This window comes from Triticum aestivum, chromosome 4B, assembly GCF_018294505.1.
Source record: "Triticum aestivum cultivar Chinese Spring chromosome 4B, IWGSC CS RefSeq v2.1, whole genome shotgun sequence".
NCBI lineage: Eukaryota > Viridiplantae > Streptophyta > Magnoliopsida > Poales > Poaceae > Triticum > Triticum aestivum.
This window is the reverse complement of record NC_057804.1, coordinates 109,584,969-109,608,033: the sequence shown is the minus strand read 5'-3', so window position 1 is coordinate 109,608,033 and position 23,065 is coordinate 109,584,969. Positions and strand designations below refer to the sequence as shown.

Genomic DNA, 23,065 nt, shown 5'->3' with positions numbered 1-23,065 from the left:
CCATTCTGATGTCTAAACATAGGCTTCCAATATATCAATCTTCATGTCTCGACCATTTCGACACTCCTCGTAATGTCCGTGATCACATCTGGGACTCCGACTACCTTCGGTACATCAAAACACATAAACTCATAATACCAATCGCCATCGAACGTTAAGCGTGCGGACCCTATGGGTTCGAGAACTATGTAGACATGGCCGAGACATGTCTCCGGTCAATAACCAATAGCGTAACTTGGATTCTCATATTGGTTCCTACATATTCTAAGAAGATCTTTATCGGTCAAACCGCATAACAACATATGTTGTTCCCTTTGTCGGTATGTTACTTGCCCGAGACTCGATCGTCGCTATCTCAATACCTAGTTCAATCTCGTTACCGGCAAGTCTCTTTACTCGTTTCGTAATACTTTATCCCACAAATAACTCATTAGTTACAATGCTTGCAAGGCTTATAGGGATGAGTATTACCGAGAGGGCCCAGAGATACCTCTCCGAAACACAGAGTGACAAATCCTAATCTCGATCTATGCCAACCCAACAAACACCTTCGGAGACACCTGTAGAGCACCTTTATAATTACCCTTTTATGTTGTGACGTTTGGTAGCACACAAAGTGTTGCTCCGGTATTCGAGAGTTGCATAATCTCATAGTCTGAGGAACTAACAGTAGCAATGAAACTAACACGATCATAATGCTAAGCTAATGGATGGGTCATGTCCATCACATCATTCTCCTAATGATGTGATCCCGTTCATCAAATGACAACATATGTCTATGGTTAGGAAACTTAACCATCTTTGATTAACGAGCTAGTCAAGTAGAGGCATACTAGGGACTATATGTTTTGTCTATGTATTCACACATGTACAAAGTTTCCGGTTAATACAATTCTAGCATGAATAATAAACATTTATCATGAATTAAGGAAATAAATAATAACTTTATTATTGGGTCAAGGGCATATTTCCTTCACTTCTTGGGTGCCATGGGCAATGAAGCCGGTGTTGAAGAAGACAATGGTGGAGATTGACGCGCTGACCACAACCTCAAGTTCGCGCACATAGCACCCCTACCTGGAGCTCCAAAGATGTCGGTGGCGGAACACGGTCACCTATGGGGTCGTCGGCCCCTTGTGGTTCGGCGGGGGGAACTATCACGATGCACAAAGAGCAGAGGTCGTGGAACAACACGCCAATGGTGACGCTGGTGGTTTTTACCCAGGTTCTGGCCGTCGTGAGACGTAAAACCCTACTCCTGCTTTGGTGGATTGATGGAAGGACCGTGATGGAGACGCGGAGCTCAAGCCCGGAAAGGTTGCCTCGGGGAGAGCAGCTACGCGCGTATGAGTACACGAGAGTCTGAATCCTTTCTAAGGTTGCCACGGCCCTCCTTTTATAGGCCAAGGGGTTACCACAATGGCAAAACATTCGTTATCCAGTGATTAGATAGCCAACAGTGCTATCATACCTAACTCTAGCAGACAGGACAAGGTGCATTAAATGAACTGCTAGGTGTCACGCTGTGGATGCAGAGCGGCAAGCCTGTCGTGTCGCTCAGTCATCTTTCGCATGTTTGTTTAGCACGCCTATGGACAGGTGTAGGACCTTGAGAAGAGGTGTCTAGAGGGGGGGTGATTAGACACTAAGTACCAAAGTTGTAGTTTTTAACCTTTTTAAAGTTTAAGTGGAGTTTAGGCACAAATTTAACATTCACAATACATAACAAGCAAGCATGCAAAGAGTATATGAGCAGCGGAAAGTAAAGCATGCAACTTGCAAGAATGTAAAGGGAAGGGTTTGGAGGATTCAAACGCAATTGGAGACACGGATGTTTTTGGCGTGGTTCCGATAGGTGGTGCTATCGTACATCCACGTTGATGGAGACTTCAACCCACGAAGGGTAACGGTTGCGCGAGTCCACGGAGGGCTCCACCCACGAAGGGTCCACGAAGAAGCAACCTTGTCTATCCCACCATGGCCGTCGCCCACGAAGGACTTGCCTCACTAGCGGTAGATCTTCACGAAGTAGGCGATCTCCTTGCCCTTACAAACTCCTTGGTTCAACTCCACAATCTTGTCGGAGGCTCCCAAGTGACACCTAGCCAATCTAGGAGACACCACTCTCCAAGAAGTAACAAATGGTGCGTTGATGATGAACTCCTTGCTCTTGTGCTTCAAATGATAGTCTCCCCAACACTCAACTCTCTCTCATAGGATTTGGATCTGGTGGAAAGAGGATTTGAGTGGAAAGCAACTTGGGGAAGGCTAGAGATCAAGATTCATATGGTAGGAATGGAATATCTTGGCCTCAACACATGAGTAGGTAGTTCTCTCTCAGAAATAGGTAAGCTGGAAGTGTAGGTTCAGTCTGATGGCTCTCTCCACGAATGAAGAGGAGGTGGAGGGGTATATATAGCCTCCACACAAAATCTAACCGTTATACACAATTTGCCAAACTCGGTGGGACCGAATTGAGAAACTCGGTCGGACCGATTCAGCAAATCTAGTGATCGTTAGGGTTTTCGGTGGGACCGAAATGCAACTCGGTAGGACCGATATGGTTAGGGTTAGGGCATAACGTAATCTCGGTGAGACCGATTACACAAACTCGGTGAGACCGATTTTGGTAATTAGCTAACCAGAGAGTTGGTCAGGCAAACTCGGTTGGACCGATTACTCAAACTCGGTGGGACCGATTTTGGTAATGAGTCAACCAGAAAGTTTGCATTGCAATCTCGGTAGTACCGATTTCTCAAACTCGGTGAGACCGATTTTGATAATGGACATACACAGAGAGATTACAATCCCATCTCGGTGAGACCGAGATCCCCATCGGTGAGACCGATTTGCCTAGGGTTTGTGGCAGTGGCTAAGACATCCAAACTCGGTGGCGCCGGATAGGAAGAATCAGTGGGGCCGAGTTTGACTTTAGGTTTAGGACATATGTGTGGAAGTGGGAAAGTAGTTGAGGGTATTTGGAGCATATCACTAAGCACTTGAAGCAAGAGGCTCATTAAGCAACACCTCATCCCTCCTCGATAGTATTGGCTTTTCCTATAGACTCAATGTGATCTTGGACTAAAATGTAAAATGAAGAGTCTTGAGCTTTTGAGCTTGAGCCAATCCTTTGTCCTTAGTATTTTGAAGGAGTTCCCACATCCTTTAGTCCATGCCACTCCATTGTTGAACTTATCTGAAACATACTAGATAAAAGTGTTAGTCCAACAAGGGATATGTTGACATTATTTACCAAAACCACCTAGGGAGCACTTGTTCTTTCAATCTCCCCCTTTTTGGTAATTGATGACAACATACATCAAAGCTTTAGATAAAGATATAAGAAATAGAAAGTAAAGCTTTGGAAAGACATGTAACAAGCATAGGCTCCCCCTACATGTATGCAATCATGTGAATATGAAATATAGAAGCATGTGATAGCATAACCATGATAGAGCAGGCAATGTGTTACATGTATCTTGGCCATATGCATCAGAGCAAAAAGTATTAAAGGAAATACCTTCATGCCCAAGAGTCCTTCTTGCAAACAGTATGTACATCAGCAAGAATTCCTCATACACATGATTGTGATGCATATACTTACCTTGTAGTCTTGAGTTGGCTTAGGATGGAATGAACCTGCGTAAACAAGGTTAGATAACACAGATACATCTACTAGCCAGAGCAAACAGAAGAAACCACAAGAATACCAAGACTGGGATGACATGTAGAGAGTGAGTACTAAGTACTACATTGGATTAGACATGTCCCCAAGAGTAAAGATGTGCAATGAATTTAAGTGATTTCTTTCCCTTAGATGTCTTGCTCCCCCTGAATCTAGCATAGGATACTGGGAGAAGATAGGGAACAGAAAATCATAGCTGAAAGATATAAATGAACAGAGCTAATGCAAACTAATGCAAATAAGCACATATGAACATGTTTTTCCCCTCAAGAAGACATGTGGCATCTCTCCTCTTGAACACCAAGCATCTGGGATCCTTGAGAAATACATTCTACTAGTATTCTCTCCCCCTGGAGATCTCTCTCTCTCTCCCTGAAGGATCTCTCTCCCCCTGAGAAGGTGATACTCTCTCTCTGATGTGATCTCTCTCTCTCTAAATGATAAGCTTTGATGTGATCTCTCTCTCCCCCTTTGACATCAATTTCCAAGAAGGGCTTGATAAAATGTGATCTCTCTCTCCCCCTCTGGAATTTGTCGTGAATGGGTTTGATCCTTGAGTCACAACATAAAGCAATGATAAAAATGTGATGCTTGTAGAGGACAAGATTCATTGAGTGGAGCTAGATCAGAAGAAACACAGAATAAGTGGCAAACTGATTTTCCTGTTGTGAAATTGGTGGCACCGAGTGGTATGCTTAGGTAGTACCGATAGGATTCGGTTGGACCGAAAATAACAAATCGGTGAAACCGAGTTCATCACAGAGAAACCACTTGTCACCTCAGCTCTTTAGACTAATAAGATCTCACAAAGATTTGCAAGGAATTTACTGAATGATATGCAATGAATTGGATGCAGAAAATGCAGAGCAAACAGAAAGGAATCTAGATGAAGTTTTTTTCGAAAGGGGAAACACATATGCATGAGACAAATGCAAAAACACAGAAGAGAACACAAGAGAACTTCATCTAGAGATGGTCGGCGACAAAGTCACCTATGTTAGAGTATATTGACTTAGGAGTCAAGTGAGATCACTTGATCATGGGTCATACTCATCGTTTAAGCTCAAAATGGGGTTGCCATTTTTCGTTTAAGCATCTTGATGTATTCACATCTTGTCGAGTTGCTTTAACTCATGACTTGGAGTAAAGCTTCTCTAAGATGGAATAACATACCTTGGTTGGTGGTGTTGTCCATGTAGTTGAACTTGTGTGGGTTGCTCAAGGTTGATGTAGCTCATCAAGAATTTGGAGCACCACTTGGAATTTGAGTCCATCTACCTACATGGGTTAGTTCTTGCAAGGAAGGGCACTTGTGTATCCAAAAATGACAATCATGAAGCTCAACATAGAATTTGTCAAAGGATATGTTTGAATGGTTCCGTGCTTCCTTGTCTTCAACCACCATAATGTAGAGACTTGGTGATGTAGAGATTGCTCAAGATATGAGTAGATTACAACCTCATGGAATTAGATTCAACCAAGTACCTACATGGGTTAGATAACATGCAAGATACAAATATATCCAAGACATAAGATTTTCATCATAAGAGAAATATCAAGGATTAGTCATAAGCTCATGTCTTGCATGTATCCAATGGAGTTTCTACTCCAAGTTTGAAGCATCAATGATGTTCAATTCTCCTCTTAACCTGCAAAACACTTTCTCATCAAGAGGTTTAGTGAATATATCCGCTAATTGCTTTTCGGTGCGAACATGCTTAAGATCAATGTCACCCTTAGCAACATGATCTCGAATGAAATGATGACGAACTTCAATATGCTTAGTTCGAGAATGTTGCACAGGATTATGACCAATTTTGATAGCACTTTCATTGTCACAAAGCAATGGAACATGTTTCACATAAATTCCATAATCTTTAAGAGTTTGGGTCATCCAAAGTAATTGAGCACAACATGAACCAGCGGCAATGTATTCCGCTTCGGCGGTAGATAAGGATACCGAGTTTTGTTTCTTGGAAGACCAAGACACAAGAGATCTACCAAGAAATTGACAAGTACCCGAAGTGGACTTTCTATCAACCTTGTCTCCGGCATAGTCCGAGTCGGAGTAGCCAACAAGATCGAAAGAGGCCCTCTTAGGATACCAAATGCCAAAATTTGGTGTATGGATTAAGTATCTCACTATCCTTTTCACGGCCTTAAGATGACATTCTTTAGGAGCAGCTTGATATCGTGCACACATGCACACACTTAGCATAATATCGGGACGTGAAGCACATAGATATAACAATGAACCAATCATAGAGCGATAAACCTTTTGATCAACCGGTTCATCATCTTTGGTTAAGTCAAGATGTCCACTAGTAGGCATGGGTGTGGTCATACCTTTGCATTCTTGCATATTGAACTTCTTGAATAAGTCCTTGGTGTACTTTGTTTGAGAAACAAAAGTACCTTCCTTAGTTTGCTTGATTTGCAAACCAAGAAAGAATTTGAGTTCACTCATCATAGACATCTCAAACTTCTCTGACATTAGCTTTCCAAACTTTTCACTGAAATGAGGGTTAGTTGAACCAAATATAATATCATCAACATAGATTTGGCACACAAATAGTTCTCCATTAACCCTTTTAGTAAAAAGAGTAGAATCAATTTTCCCAATATCAAAGCCTTTTTCAATAAGGAACTTGGTCAAGCATTTATACCATGCTCTAGGAGCTTGTTTAAGACCATAAAGAGCTTTGTGAAGTTTGTAAACATGATTGGGTTTCTTAGGATTGACAAAGCCGGGAGGTTGCTTAACATAAACTTCCTCCTCTATTTCACCATTTAGAAAAGCACTTTTAATGTCCATTTGGTACAAGGTGATATCATGATGATTAGCATAGGCAAGTAAGATGCGAATGGACTCAAGTCTAGCAATGGGGGTGTTAGTCTCACCATAGTCCATACCTTCGACTTGCGTGTAGCCTTCGGCGACGATACATGCTTTGTTGCGAACTACTTGTCCATCTTCATCTTGCTTGTTGTGAAACACCCATTTGGTACCGATGATGTTGTGGTTGTTGTCGGGCTTCTCAACCAATGTCCAAACTTGGTTCCTCTCAAAGTTGTGTAGCTCTTCATGCATAGCATTTATCCAATCCGGATCTTCCAATGCTTCTTCAACCTTCATAGGTTCAACGCTAGATATGAAAGAATAGTTTTCACAAAAGTTAGCTAAACGAGTTTTAGAGCGAGTGATTCTCCCGGTTTGAATGTCATTGTAGATTTGCTCGACGGGATGGTCTTTAGCAATTCTTGCTCGAACTCGTGAAAGCTTTTGCTTGGATCTTGGTTGAACATCTTCTTCATCTTGTTCTTCTTCTTGGCCTTCTTCATTGTTGGCGTTGTCGTTCTCTTGTCGTGGTGGAGAAGGAGGTTGTTGACATTCATCTTGATGCACTTCCTCGTTTTCTTCATCTTGGTGTGTCCCACTTGTGGATGCTTTCGTATCAACTCTTGGTTCACCTTGTCGTGAGGTAGAAGCTTCCACTTGGACGGACAAGGTACTCTCCTTCACCTTCATTGGACGGACCTTGCCAATAGACAAGTCTTGGATTGCTTCCAAAGGATCTTTGTCTCCTACATCAATTGGCAATTGCTCTACTTGCGAGCCGTTAGATTCATCAAACTTCACATCTACCGTCTCTTCAACCTTTCGGGTGAAATTGTTGTAGACACGGTAAGTGTGAGAGTTTGAGCCATAACCTAGTAGGAAACCTTCATGAGACTTAGGAGCAAATTTAGAACGACGATGCTTATCAAGAATGTAGCACTTTGAGCGAATACTCGAAAGTATCCAACTTGGGGTTTGTTACCGGTGAGGAGCTCGTATGCCGTCTTGCCGAGTAGCTTGTGAAGATACAAGCGATTTGTTGCATGACAAGCTGTCTCAACCGCTTCTGCCCAAAAGTGCTTCGGCGTCTTGTACTCATCAAGCATCATTCTCGCCATTTCGATGAGCGTCCGGTTCTTCCTCTCAACAACTCCATTTTGTTGAGGTGTGTACGTAGCCGAGAACTCGTGTGAAATCCCTTCTTCGTCAAGAAAGGTGTCCACATTTGCGTTCTTGAACTCCGTTCCGTTGTCGCTGCGAACCTTCTTGATCTTCACTTCAAATTGATTTTGGGCCTTCCTAGCGAAGTTTTTGAAGATCTTTTGAACCTGCGATTTACCATCGAGAAAGAACGCCCACGTAAATCTTGAAAAATCATCAACTATAACTAGACCAAAAGAATTTCCACCGAGACTCTTGTAAGAGTTGGGACCAAAGAGATCCATGTGAAGTAGCTCGAGTGGCCTCTTTGTGGTCATGATGTTCTTCACGGGATGCCTTCCTCCAACCTGTTTACCTGCTTGACAAGCACTGCAAAGTCTATCCTTATCAAATATGACATCATTAACTCCAAGGATATGATTTCCCTTAATAAGCTTGTCAAGGTTTTGCATACCAACATGACCTAATCGTCTATGCCATAACCAACCTTTTGAGGATTTAGCAATGAAGCAAGTTTTAGGTTGAGCCTTTTTAGTGAAATCAACGATGTATAGATCACCTCTACGCACACCGGTAAAGACCATTTTATGATTGTCTCAATGAAACACTTGGCAATCTACTTCAGTAAATAGGACATTGAAACCAAAATCAGCAAGTCTAGATACTGAAAGTAAGTTGTACCCAAGAGATTCAACGAGCATGACATTTTGTATGGAGCTATCATGTGATATGGCCACCTTACCAAGGCCAACCACCTTACCCTTTGAGTTGTCACCGAAAGTGACATACTTTCCAGGACTATCATTTTCAGCAAGCTCACGAAACATGTCTTTATCTCTGGTCATGTGATCGGTACATCCACTATCAAGAACCCATTCCTTTCCTCCTGACATATATCCCCGAAGATTTGCCATAAGACCAAGGTGTCTCATTGCATCATCAAGATCGAAGTCACTATCATCATCCTCATCATAGTATCCATGTTCAACATCATCATGTGGTGGATCAAATCCTAGAGAGGGTGATTCGTTAGAGTGAGTTTGACAATGATCTTGTCTATGAATTTTTATAGCTTTGGAAATAATATCACTAATAATACCAACATTTCCTTTGGCACGCATGAGATTTGTAAGCTCAAATAGACGATCACCAAACATAGGATCACTAGTATTCATTTTACTCAAAGCAATAGACTTATGGAGAATTTCATCCAGATTTTTCAATGAATAATCTGGAAATCGTTTCTCAAGAAATTTCCATATAGTATAGGCACACTTAAAAGTAGGCAAACATCCAATCAAGTTTCTAGGCAATCCTCTAATGATAAGTTCGGCAGTTCTAAGATTCCTACACATGTCAATTGACTCATCATGGGTTGGATGCACAGGGTCAATATAAGGTGCACAAGGGCTAGCAATGTACTTGTTCAAATGATATTGATTGAAAATTACAAGCATCTCATTTTTCCACTCATGGAAATACTCTCCATCAAGAATAGGCACTCTATGTCTAAGACTCCCCAAAGTAGACTCATCCATCTTCCTCCAATGGTGATTAAACCAAGGCAATGGATACCAAAGCTCTGATACCACTTGTAGGACCTTGAGAAGAGGTGTCTAGAGGGGGGGTGATTAGACACTAAGTACCAAAGTTGCAGTTTTTAACCTTTTTAAAGTTTAAGTGGAGTTTAGGCACAAATTTATCATTCACAATACATAACAAGCAAGCATGCAAAGAGTATATGGGCAGTGGAAATTAAAGCATGCAACTTGCAAGAAAGTAAAGGGAAGGGTTTGGAGGATTCAAACGCAATTGGAGACACGGATATTTTTGGCGTGGTTCCGATAGGTGGTGCTATCGTACATCCACGTTGATGGAGACTTCAACCCACGAAGGGTAACGGTTGCACAAGTCCACGGAGGGCTCCACCCACGAAGGGTCCACGAAGAAGCAACCTTGTCTATCCCACCATGGCCGTCGCCCACGAAGGACTTGCCTCACTAGCGGTAGATCTTCACGAAGTAGGCGATCTCCTTGCCCTTACAAACTCCTTGGTTCAACTCCACAATCTTGTCGGAGGCTCCCAAGTGACACCTAGCCAATCTAGGAGACACCACTCTCCAAGAAGTAACAAATGGTGCGTTGATGATGAACTCCTTCCTCTTGTGCTTCAAATGATAGTCTCCCCAACACTCAACTCTCTCTCATAGGATTTGGATCTGGTGGAAAGAGGATTTGAGTGGAAAGCAACTTGGGGAAGGCTAGAGATCAAGATTCATATGGTAGGAATGGAATATCTTGGCCTCAACACATGAGTAGGTGGTTCTCTCTCAGAAATGGTAAGTTGGAAGTGTAGGTTTAGTCTGATGGCTCTCTCCATGAATGAAGAGGAGGTGGAGGGGTATATATAGCCTCCACACAAAATCTAACCATTATACACAATTTGCCAAACTCGGTGGGACCGAATTGAGAAACTCGGTCGGACCGATTCAGCAAATCTAGTGACCGTTAGGATTTTCGGTGGGACTGAAATGCAACTCGGTAGGACCGATATGATTAGGGTTAGGGCATAACGTAATCTCGGTGAGACCGATTACACAAACTCGGTGAGACCGATTTTGGTAATTAGCTAACCAGAGAGTTGGTCAGGCAAACTCGGTTGGACCGATTACTCAAACTCGGTGGGACCGATCTTGGTAATGAGTCAACCAGAAAGTTTGCATTGCAATCTCGGTAGTACCGATTTCTCAAACTCGGTGAGACCGATTTTGATAATGTTCATACACAGAGAGATTACAATCCCATCTCGGTGAGACCGTGATCCCCATCGGTGAGACCGATTTGCCTAGGGTTTGTGGCAGTTGCTAAGACATCCAAACTCGGTGGCGCCGGATAGGAAGAATCGGTGGGGCCGAGTTTGACTTTAGGTTTAGGACATATGTGTGGAAGTGGGAAAGTAGTTGAGGGTATTTGGAGCATATCACTAAGCACTTGAAGCAAGAGGCTCATTAAGCAACACCTCATCCATCCTTGATAGTATTGGCTTTTCCTATAGACTCAATGTGATCTTGGATCACTAAAATGTAAAATGAAGAGTCTTGAGCTTTTGAGCTTGAGCCAATCCTTTGTCCTTAGTATTTTGAAGGAGTTCCCACATCCTTTAGTCCATGCCACTCCATTGTTCAACTTATTTGAAACATACTAGATAAGAGTGTTAGTCCAACAAGGGATATGTTGACATTAATTACCAAAACCACCTAGGGAGCACTTGTGCTTTCAATGGGTGTCATATGAAGATAATTTTCCCTCCAAATGGCTGCCACGTGCCAAATGACAACCACTTAGTCACCTGAGGGCTTGACACCGCACCGATAGAGGACTTGCATTGCGATGCGATCGAGCGGTGGAGTCTTGGCGGGAAGGCAGACCGCCAGCGGCCCCGGAAAACCCGTCGGGGAGAGACTGGTTTCGTCCTTGGGGCGGCCTCGATCAACCCGACCGAGCTCGCCTGCCCAACAAGGGAGGCTTTCCCTTGGTGATATCTTGCTGTCTTGGCTTGTCTTAGACTTCTTGGTCCGCCCTTTGATTCCTCAAAGAGCTCTCTCTGGCTTGGTTCTTGTCTTGGATACTTGGTGTAGCTTGCTTCCTTGCTGCCGTGCCTGTGTATGGTCCGGGCAGCACACACGAAGGTTTTTTGCTGTAGGATCAGAAGTATGTCTAGAGGGGGGTGATTAGACTACTTGACCAATTAAAAACTTACCCTTTTCCCAATTTTAGTCTTTGGCAGATTTTAGCTATCTTAGCATAAGTCAAGCAATCTTCACACAATTCAAGCAAGCATGCAAAGAGTACATGAGCAGCGGAAAGTAAAGCATGCAACTTGCAAGAATGTAAAAGGAAGGGTTTGGAGAATTCAAACGCAATTGGAGACACGGATGTTTTTGTCGTGGTTTCGATAGGTGGTGCTATCGTACATCCATGTTGATGGAGACTTCAACCCACGAAGGATAACGGCTGCGCGAGTCCACGGAGGGCTCCACCCAAGAAGGGTCCACAAAGAAGCAACCTTGTCTATCCCACCATGGCCGTCGCCCACGAAGGACTTGCCTCACTAGCGGTAGATCTTCACGAAGTAGGCGATCTCCTTGCCCTTACCAACTCCTTGGTTCAACTCCACAATCTTGTCGGAGGCTCCCAAGTGACACCTAGCCAATCTAGGAGACACCACTCTCCAAGAAGTAACAAATGGTGCGTTGATGATGAACTCCTTGCTCTTGTGCTTCAAATGATAGTCTCCCCAACACTCAACTCTCTCTCACAGGATTTGGATTTGGTGGAAAGAAGATTTGAGTGGAAAGCAACTTGGGAAGGCTAGAGATCAAGATTCATATGGTAGGAATGGAATATCTTGGCCTCAACACATGAGTAGGTGGTTCTCTCTCAGAAATGATAAGTTGGAAGTGTAGGTTTGTTCTGATGGCTCTCTCCACGAAGGGGTGGAGGGGTATATATAGCCTCCACACAAAATCTAATCGTTACACACAATTCACCAATCTCGGTGGGACCGAATCAACAAACTCGGTTAGACTGATTTAGTAAACCTAGTGACCGTTAGGGTTTTCGGTGGGACTGACATGCAACTCAGTAGGGCCGATATGGTTAGGGTTAGGGCATAACGTAATCTCGGTGAGACCGATTACACAAACTCGGTGAGACCGATTTTGGTAATAAGCTAACCAGAGAGTTGGTCAGGTAAACTCGGTGAGAACGAAATGTTACGAAATGGAAACAGAGAGTTTACATTGCAATCTCGGTGGGACCGATCGCTCATCTCGGTGGGACCGAAACGTTACGAAGGGAAACAGAGAGATTACAATACCATCTCGGTGAGACCGAGATCCCTATCGGTGAGACCGATTTGCCTAGGGTTTGTGGCAGTGGCTATGACATCTAAACTCGGTGGCGCCGGGTAGAAAGATTCGGTGGGGTCAAGTTTGACTTTTGGTTTGGGTCATATGTGGATATGAGAAAGTAGTTGAGGGTTTTTGGAGCATATCACTAAGCACTGTGGAGCAAAAAACTCATTAAGCAACACCTCATCCCTCCTTGATAGTATTGGCTTTTCCTATAGACTCAATGTGATCTTGGATCACTAAAATATAAAATGTAGAGTCTTGAGCTTTTGAGCTTGAGCCAATCCTTTTATCCTTAGTATTTTGAGGGATCCACTTTCCTTATCCATGCCATGACATTCATTGAGCTTTTCCTGAAATGTTCATCTTGGAATGATGTTAGCTCAATGAGCTATATGTTGTTAGGAATTACCAAAACCACCTAGGGATAGTTGCACTTTCAGTTGCACCGCACTTTGCCACAACAGTTTTTGCACTAACATTTTCCTAGACATCTTGATCCCAAATATTCTTCACTGCATCTCTAAAAGTAGGGTGCTCAATACAAAAAAATTCAAACCTCAAAACAGAGGTTGTGGGTATAGAAGTGCCAATCTTAATCATTAGAGGAACATCTGAAGTTGTTTTTGCAAGTGGGATAACAAATGTGTCAGAGTAGGACAAAGTCCTGTTCTTTGAAGTAAAAGAGTAGTCTAGCTTTTCCAGTAGAGGGGCTTCCTGCATGTTACTCCAAGTAAACCTTCTGTCTTTCAAAGGGATTTCAACTAGACCCAATTGACTGATTTCCTCATTGAAAGAAAACATATCCTGGATGTTGCCACCTGTTCTGTTCATATTATGATGGTACCTAGCTAATGTAGTTGAAATCCCCTAAAATCAGCTGGTTAACCTCATCATCCATCTGCAAGTTCTGAAACTAGTTAATTAAAAGAATTCTTTCATCATGCCGGCATGGACCATAAACATTGGTAAGGGTCCATTGTTCCCCATTAAGGGTGGAGGTGAAGGGAATGGAGATGGAGAAATCATTTTTTGCATATAGTGTGCCCAGTGAAAAACTGTTCATTCCAAACTACAAGTAGACCACCAGAACCCACAGAAGCAAGGAAACAATATTTATTCAGAGATCCAGGGCAGAAATTTTTGATGTAATTGTTTTCAAATCAACCTCTCTTGGTTTCCTAAAGGAAAAGACTAGAGCAAGAAGATTCCCCAATTTTGTTAGAAAATGTAGTCCATTTACTAGGGTCATTCAGTCCTCTGATATTCCAATTTAACACATTCCATGTACTAGCCATAATCACAATGGGCAGAAGTAAAAAAGAATCTTACACATTTTTCATTACTTAGCTACCTTAAAGATTTCAAGTTTTTTCTTCCTATTTCCCAGTGCTCTTCGTCCTCAAACTTGTTTTGCATACCAATGGAGCCGATTGAGGCAAATAAGTAGTCGCCTTGAAGGCCGAGTTGAGTCACTAAAAGCATTAGGGTTCAAGGCAAAGCAATAGGATAAGCTTGGGATACTTGCACCATGGCTGACAGGAGAATCCATGTGGAGAGAGAGGGGGGAGAGGGAGAGAGAGGATGAGTGGATGTGTGGCGAGATGCCACGATAGTACTGCCAGCTACAACAGGAAGAATGTTCAGTGGCCTGGTGTCGTAGTATCCTACAAATATGTCAGCTTGGTGCCCAGCGGCTGACTCAAAATCGTACTAAATGAAGAGACAAGAGCATGGGTGGTGCAACAAATGAAGGATGCACCGCATAATTAATTGTTGGATGGCAATAAAGTGTAAGTGTTAAATAATATATGGATGTGTGCATCACTTGATGAAGAGGCCTGGGTTATCCTCCCTTACGGAAAAAATGTAAGAGTGGGGCATTTAGGATCAAGAGAGATAAAGAGCACAAAACCCGAAAATTGGACATATATCTTATTAGGGGTGGAAAGTGGTAGCGGATAATCTGAAATATCAGATATTCGTATTCTAGAAAATGCCTATTCGTATCCGAAACATCCGCATCCAAACCAAAATGGAAATGGAAATTATCCATATCGAATTTATTTAACAAATAGAAAACAAAATATGGTATGAGATTTTGACACAAATATGGATATAGAAGTGGATATATTGTTATTCGAATAAAATTATGGGAGGTAAATTTGAAAATTATAGCCCCATTATATCCAACATAAAAGCAAAATAAGTGATCAAATTGTACTCTTTGTATGATTAAACTTAGAAATTATTATGCATTACTATATCATTTGTTCAGAGTATTTAACAAAAAACTACCACAATTCATGGAACCGTGCCTATAAACTACCACTTTACAAATTTGTGCGAAAAACTACCATTTTTTCACTAATCTTTGACTAAAAACTACCATGTATAAAAAGTGTCCGATTCAACTTGTTTAAACTCAATTATGACGAGTTGGCCCACACGTCAGTATAGAAAAAGCAATCAGCCCCCCAGCTCGCCCATCTCGCCGGGAAGGCACAGGCACGCCGGCAGCCCCCACACGCTCCAATGCGAGCAAGATGGCCGGCGGCGGAGACACTACCGCACTAGCTGCTTGTGTACGGTGTACCCAACACCGTCGGAGTTGCCAGGCTAGCTAGCCATGGCCATGCACTACTGCTGCTCGTTGCGGTCGGAGCTGCCACTTGCCAGGCCAAGCTGCGTAGCGGCCCTGCTGGCCTCGCTACATGCTGCCGCGAACCGCGTCGCACCTGCTCGCCTCGTCCGTGCAGCGCTGACGCGCCGCCGCTGGCCGCCATGCTCTGCCGTGAGCCGCTGGTCGCAGCATGTACCCCGCAGGCTTCGTCGACTGCGTCGGGGGGACCTCTCCCCCTGCGACGACCTTGCCGACCTCGCCGGCGCCGCCAGCGTTTCCCGCCTCTGGTGCAGGTTCGGACCACCTCCCCCTCTTTCTCGCACGCGCTCCCTGGTGGCTGCCGCGCCCCGCAAGTCTCGCCGCCTGCGCGTGCCGAGCTCACCGCATGTGCCCGCTGGTCGCCAGGTGGGGAAATCAGTCGATGAGAGAGAGAGGGAAGGGGAAAAAGCAGGAGGTACGCACGCCGCCGGCGACGACGTCAGATGGCAGGAGGATGGAAGGTTTGGCGCCAGCCGCTCCGGCCACACCAGCTCCGCCATGAACTCAGAGGAGGCACGCGGGTCACCGGAGAAAGAGATCGAGGCGGCGGTGGTCTTCACCGGAGGCGGAGAAGATGAAGTACTCCAGCGGCGCTGTCATAATCGAGTTTAATTTCATCCAAATCAGTCACTAGTGTTTTTTGTAAAGAATTAGTGAAAAAGTGGTAGTTTTCGGCACAAATTTGTAAAGTGGTAGTTTGTAGACACAGTTCCATGAATTGTGGTAGTTTTTTGTTAAATACTCCATTTATTCATAAACTTATCTATCATTGACTTATTGTATGAGACAAGTTGATTATTTCATGTCACATAGCTATTGACTAATTTACTTGAGCAATATGTCGCTATTATTGGTATCCGTTCCGAATCAAGAAAACATCCGATATGCATCCATATTCGAATAACATCCGAGCCGAATCCATATCCGAAAACATCCGTATTTATTTTGAAAATATGAAAACGGAAGTGGTAAGAGCACTATCCAATCCGTTTCCACCCCTAATCTTATGGTACAAAAGAATGACTAAAACAATTTATAGTTCAAAACGAAGATCATCTCCCCTCACTAAAGTGCAAATTCTTCGTCTGGTTAGTACTCCATGATCGCCTTTGGGGGCTGTGAATAGACTTCAATGTGTGATCACCCAAACTTTGTTCCTGTCAACTTTGCGAGCGTGAGCTAGAATCTGTGCCAAGAGATCAAGGATCGCGTCTCGATCAACGCCGGTTACCTAAAAGCACAACCCCGATCACATCTCAGGCTGGGTCAACGCCCTCTTTACCTTTCACGCTTGTAGGAAGCAAGCGGAATTGACGAAAAGTTGGTTATTAGACATTACACCCTCCGCTCGAAAAACCTTGTCCCAAACTTGTTTCTCAAATACCTTGTTTCAATCTTGTTTCTCAAATGAATGTATGTAGCACTAATTTGGTGCTAGATACATCCATTTGAGGGACGTGCTTTTTCAAACTGAGGGAGTACTTGACAACCATCCAGAGCTCTAAACCACCGCCACTAAAATTGTTGGGTTAATCTTATTTCATGCGTTTTCTGAACGAAAGAAATGCAACGGTTTTCGGACATGTTGGCCGCTAGCGTAGCCCTGGCTACTTGAAGGCTTGTCTACAGTTCTCCAGCTCCTTCTTTTTTGTCTTTTAATTGGGACTCCCAACTCCTTAATAATGGACAAACCAAAAGCTAAACTAAGTTGATCCTTCCACGTCAGCACTAACAAAAATCCAATTAATCCTCCTACTACGGTGCTCGCAACGCAAAGAGCACGCGAAGACCAGGAGGAGCTGCTGCCAGTTGCCACCGGCGGCAGCGGCAGTGGAAGTTAGAAAGCGAAACAAGACACCACCTTCGTCCTCCTCACGTACTCCTCTCCCCGCGCGCCCCTCCACGCGGGAACCACACCAAAAAGCTCGACGGCAGCATCCCCCACCCCCACCCCCACCACCTCACTGCATCTACATTGTGCACCACACATGGTCTCAGCCCATCCCCGCACGCCTCTCCCTTGTCTCATCGCCTCGCTATATATACCTCCCTCCCATCCCCCTCACTCCACCACCAACAAGAACCACCACTCCAAGCTCCCGCTAGCCGCTAGCTAATTAATCAATCCCACCGGCGAGACACGCGCCAGTCGCCATCGTTTCCCTGATGGAGAAGAAGCAGGCGAGCTACGGGAAGGGCGCGGCCAGGATGGCGCCGATGGAGGTGTCGGTGGAGGCCGGGAACGGCAGGGAGTCCGACTGGCTTGACGACGACGGGCGCCCGCGTCGGTCGGGCACGGTGTGGACGGCGAGCGCCCACATCATCACCGCCGTCATCGGCTCGGGCGTCCTCTCGCTGGCGTGGGCCATCGCCCAGCTCGGCTGGGTGGCGGGCCCCGCCATCATGCTCCTGTTCGCGCTCGTCATCTACTACACCTCCACGCTCCTCGCCGAGTGCTACCGCTCCGGCGACCCGGAGACCGGCAAGCGCAACTACACCTACATGGACGCCGTCCGCTCCTACCTCCCGGGCACCAAGGTGAAGCTCTGCGGCGTCATCCAGTACGCCAACCTCGTCGGCGTCGCCATCGGCTACACCATCGCCGCCTCCATCAGCATGCGGGCGATCGGGAGGGCGGACTGCTTCCATTACCACGACGTCAGGGGCCGCAGCGGGAAGGACGAGTGCAAGAGCTCCAGCAACCCGTACATGATCGTCTTCGGGGTCGTGCAGATCCTCTTCTCGCAGATACCGGACTTCGACCAGATATGGTGGCTCTCCATCGTCGCCGCCGTCATGTCCTTCACCTACTCCACCATCGGGCTCGGCCTCGGCATCGCGCAGACCGTCGCCAACGGTGGCATCCAGGGCAGCCTCACCGGCCTCAGCGTCGGCCCGGGCGTGACCTCCATGCAGAAGGTGTGGCGCAGCCTTCAGGCCTTCGGCAACATTGCCTTCGCCTACTCCTACTCCATCATCCTCATCGAAATCCAGGCAAGCATTTTAATCTCTGTTCTGCTCTGTTTCTTGGAGCCCTCTGTTCTTTTGACGTGGTACTGAGTACTGACGACGACGACGCGTGCCCTTTTCAAAATTTTAACAGGACACGGTGAAGGCGCCGCCGCCGTCGGAGGCGAAGGTGATGAAGAAGGCTACGGGGATAAGCGTGGCGACGACGACGGTGTTCTACATGCTGTGCGGGTGCATGGGGTACGCGGCGTTCGGCGACGCTGCGCCCGACAACCTCCTCACGGGGTTCGGCTTCTACGAGCCCTTCTGGCTGCTGGACGTCGCCAACGCCGCCATCGTGCTGCACCTCGTCGGCGCCTACCAGGTCTTCTGCCAGCCCCTCTTCGCCTTCGTCGAGAAGTGGGCGGCGGCGAGGTGGCCCGACAGCGCCTTCATCGCCCGGGAGCTCCGCGTGGGACCCTTCGCCATCAGCGTCTTCCGGCTCACCTGGCGCACGGCCTTCGTCTGCCTCACCACCGTCGTCTCCATGCTGCTCCCCTTCTTCGGCGACGTCGTGGGGCTCCTCGGCGCCGTCGCGTTCTGGCCGCTCACCGTCTACTTCCCCGTCGAGATGTACATCGTGCAGCGCGGCGTGCGACGGGGGAGCACGCGGTGGGTTTGCCTCAAGATGCTCAGCGCCGCCTGCCTCGTCGTGTCCGTCGCCGCCGCGGCCGGGTCCATAGCCGACGTCATCGGCGAGCTCAAGGAGTACCGGCCGTTCAGCGGCTGAGCGATATTTGTGTAGGATGGTGGGTAGCACAGCGGCACATGGGAGCACATGTGTACGTACGGATTGTGTGCTGCAAGAGATGGAAACAAATTACCATTACCAACCTTGTGAACTTTTATCAAGTAGCACCTCGTAGATACTTGTATTTTCCCCGTAAAAGTACTCTTTCCCTGCATTTTCGTTGTTGTTGTTGTTGTTGTTTTTGTTGTTTTTGTTGTTGTTGTTGTTGTTGTTATTGTTGAGAATGGATAAAAATGAATGTATCTAGAACTAAAATAAATCTAGATACATTCATTTGTCCGACAAATATTTCCAAACCGAGGGAATATTTAACATCAAGAAGAGTGCCAAGTAATATAAGTGCCAAGTAATATGCGTCCCAAGCAGAAATATCACCATAAGTCATCTTCCTTGATACATTATTTCAAAACAGGGATTGTTATTCACAAGGCGACTCATGCATAGTCATTTGCGTGTTCGGACCATTAAACCAAAACTAAGACATTGTACCTGAACAAAATCTAGCTACGGTTTTGAAGACAATCAGACAGTTGAAGGCGCTGGATATGAACCATAAATAAATTAAGGAAATTGCACAAAGACATACATTTAAGGTGGAGGTGACAAAAAACACAACTTTATGTTGGATCAGGATTGCACTGTTGCATCCTGGGCTGCAAGTAACTATGAGATTGGCTTCAGACGCAGATTGGTTGGGACGTTGGGCGATCAATGGGCTTGGATGGTCATGGAAGCTAAAAAGTTGACGTTGAATGAGTCTCCAGATAAGATTTCATGGTCCCTTGGTGGTAAAGGAAAATTTACTACTAAATCCTTATACGAGTGGCTGGAAAGAAATCTATCAGGTCCTAACTATAAAATGGTGTGGAAACCACCCATCCCGCTGAAGATTAAGATCTTCCTTTGGCAATTTTTTCAAAATTCATCCTTACCCGTGATAACATGCGTGCCAGGAATTGGCCTGGAAATCCCATATGTTCCTAATGTTGAAACGGCAAACCACTTGTTTTTTTCCTGCTTGCTCGCTCGTTCTGTTTGGGGGACGCTGGGCATGACGGCCGGGGCATCTTGCTGCCCTCGCTCCCTTTGGCAAAGTTTTTCCTGACTTTATAAATTCTTTCCGGGTGGGAAGCACATCTATATGATGATCATTGCTGCGATATGTTGGGGGATTTGGATTCTTCGCAATAAAGTTACTTTTGATAAGCATGTCGTTCGATCTTCTCTGGAGGCTGTTTTCACGGCATGTTCTTTTATGATGTATTGGGCAGGTATACTGAAGGAAGAGGATAGGGTGAAGCTCCAGGTGGGGGTGAGGAGATTGGCTCATGTCGCTGCGGCGCTGGCGGATAGATCCTTCCTTCGAGGCAGACTGCTCTTGGGAGACAGAGATGGTGTGCAGATTGCTTAGGTGCGATCAGCGCCTTGGTGTTTTAAAACTTCGCTTCCCACTGGGTTTTGATGCCCGCTGGTATTTTGTATCATGGCTGTGGTTCGCTTAGTCGCTGGAGTCTGCTAGTTGTTTCATCCTAGGTCGTTCGGTACTTTGTTTTTTTTGGGCAGTGGCTTGTGAGTGTCATCAGGTTTTCGCCTCACGGCTGATGGTCCGTTCCAGGATCATCGTGCGGTGGGTTTCCTGATGATGCGCCAACTCGCTCCCCCTTTTCAGTCTCATTACGCGCAAGGTCTATCTGGTTTGAGTTAGTTGGTAATTCGGATACTAAGAACTTGGATATAGACTGATGTATTTCCGTTGATTGCAAAATTAATGGAAAGGGGTTGTGAGCCCGGTTGAAAAAAAAACATACAACTATAATACTCCTTGTGCAGGCTATCTAGGAGGACGTTGCACACATGGGCTAGGGCTAGGGCATCCGGAATTAATAGGATGTTGCCGGAGACATAGGCTAGGTTGCTTGGGCCCCATGTTTCTTCTGCTTCGGTCATCGTTCTCATGCTTTCTTGCGCACCCATTGTACGATATACCCAACCTTGTAACTCTCTAACTCCTTCTATAAATGAAAAGATACACGAGCCTTTCTGCATACATGAAACAAACATTGATACTGTCATGCCATCCTAATGGTGTGAGTCGGAATAGTCTCCTGGACACAGGAATCACGCCCATGGTATTGTCATACCATCCTCGTGCTGCGAGTGGCAACAGTCTCACTCGACGCAGGAACCATACTCTTGATATTTTTGTTTAAACAAGATACCCTTGATACTATTATTATTGCATCGCCATTGTGTTGGTCACAACCAGTGACGGACCCAGAAAAACGGCAGGTCCCAGGCCGCCCCAGGCAAGCTTCGAAGTACTGTGCTGTTGCTACCGTCAACGAAGGGAAACGCCCTCACGCCCCAGGCAGCGGGCTGCCTGGAGCCTAAATCCGCCTCTGGTCACAACATATCATCCCGAAAAAGGGTTTTCCCTCACTTTGTATTACAAAGCAACCAACTCCGATACATCAACGATAGATGCTGGGACCGAAACAGCACAGTCATGCCCAAACCAGACATAGAATCATGTTGTATATACTGTCATACCATCCCCATAGTGTGAGTTGCAACAATCTCACTGGATAGGTAACCATGGCCATATGGTTTCTAGAATTAAATTTTAGGTTGGGTTGATAAAATAAACTGCGTAGGGGTAGCTTATTTTGACAGCCATTCCATAAACCCAAAAGAAACTAGCCCTTATCACCATCGTAACATCCACATGGTCCTTGTAGCCCTTGACTCGACACAGGAACCATAGCCTTGATATTATTATTGCCATCGTCATGGTACTGGCCGGTGGCACACATATTCTCAGAAGACATGGCAACCAGCTGAACTGCATTGACATGCATGTTTTCGCGGGACAAAATAAGCCTGTGCCTGATCCTGTGACATATCTCAGATTCCCAGGACCCTACACAGTTCTAGACAGCTCTAGGCAGATCCAAAGCTCCACAAATTATTGCCCCATGCATGGACCCTCCCGTAGTTTGGTGAGAGCAAAGAATATCTCCAGCTCCGTCCTGGTATCGGAGTAGTGGTGGTGAATCCACTGTTGGTGGCCTGTGGCAACTGACAGGCACCATTCAATCGTTCGTTCGCTCACCTTTTGAATTTTCGTTGTTGTTGCGCAAAGCTAGGGAGATGGGGATGAGATCGCATGTGCATGCTTCGCGGCGAAGGACGGAGGACCCAGACTCCCATGGCGATCTCCGGGCCACTGATGTTGCTTTCTCTGTGACTGATTTGGCGAGGTGATCTGACGGCGTGGTTTGGCCGGGGATCTGATTTGCAGGAACAAAAAGAATGGCTCGCAGGAGATGGGAATCTTGGCACCTATGCTATGCTGGTAACTGGTTGCATATGTATCGGATGTCATTTTGCTATCATGGCCTCGCCGATCAGTCGCATGCATGATTGGGAGCTGGTGTTTGTGCGGTAGATTTTGTTTCGATGCATGCGTGGAGCATGGGGCTGTAGTCGAAATGAAGTGGTGGTAATTAGGGTTTTGTGTTCTTTTTTGCGGGAAATTAGGGTTTTGTGTTGGATAGTGTTGTGGTTTAGCACGGAGGGTATCGATCAGCACCTTTTTGCTTGCACGAACGGGTCGATGGGCTCAAGTCAAAGAAAGCCACTCTACATGAAAAGTCAAAGAAAGCCAGCATGGGTACCTGAAGAAATAAGCATGTACGTTACGTACGAAGGGCGACCGGCCATGCAGTAAATAAACAAGATAAGAGAAGGATCGTTCCACATCCATCTCTCTCTCTATATATAGAAGTATTTTTCGTCGCCACCAGTTCAAGACTTTGAGACTGCCCTCTATTATGTCAGTGAGAATGATAGTATATACTACTACCTGGACTACCTCTGTTTCTGAACGAAAGTCTAGACGTGATTCTCTTCACTTCTTCAGTACACGAGCACTGCAACGCGTACGATGCTGTGCTTTTGATTCGTGTACGACAGTGCCGGCGCTAAAGATCCAGTTTGTCTAATTCACATCTAAATATTTTTCAAGGATGTCATATCTAAGCTC

General features: G+C 45.6%; 1 protein-coding gene across 1 annotated transcript; it reads left to right on the top strand.

The window, feature by feature from the left end:
* Nucleotides 1-17,289: 17,289 nt before the first annotated feature.
* On the top strand, nucleotides 17,290-19,229 carry LOC123091326 (amino acid permease 3). The gene is made up of 2 exons (XM_044512810.1): nucleotides 17,290-18,254; nucleotides 18,364-19,229. The coding sequence occupies exons 1-2, from the start codon at nucleotides 17,427-17,429 to the stop codon at nucleotides 18,997-18,999; spliced, it is 1,464 nt and encodes a 487-aa protein (XP_044368745.1). The 5' UTR covers nucleotides 17,290-17,426; the 3' UTR covers nucleotides 19,000-19,229.
* Nucleotides 19,230-23,065: the final 3,836 nt, after the last annotated feature.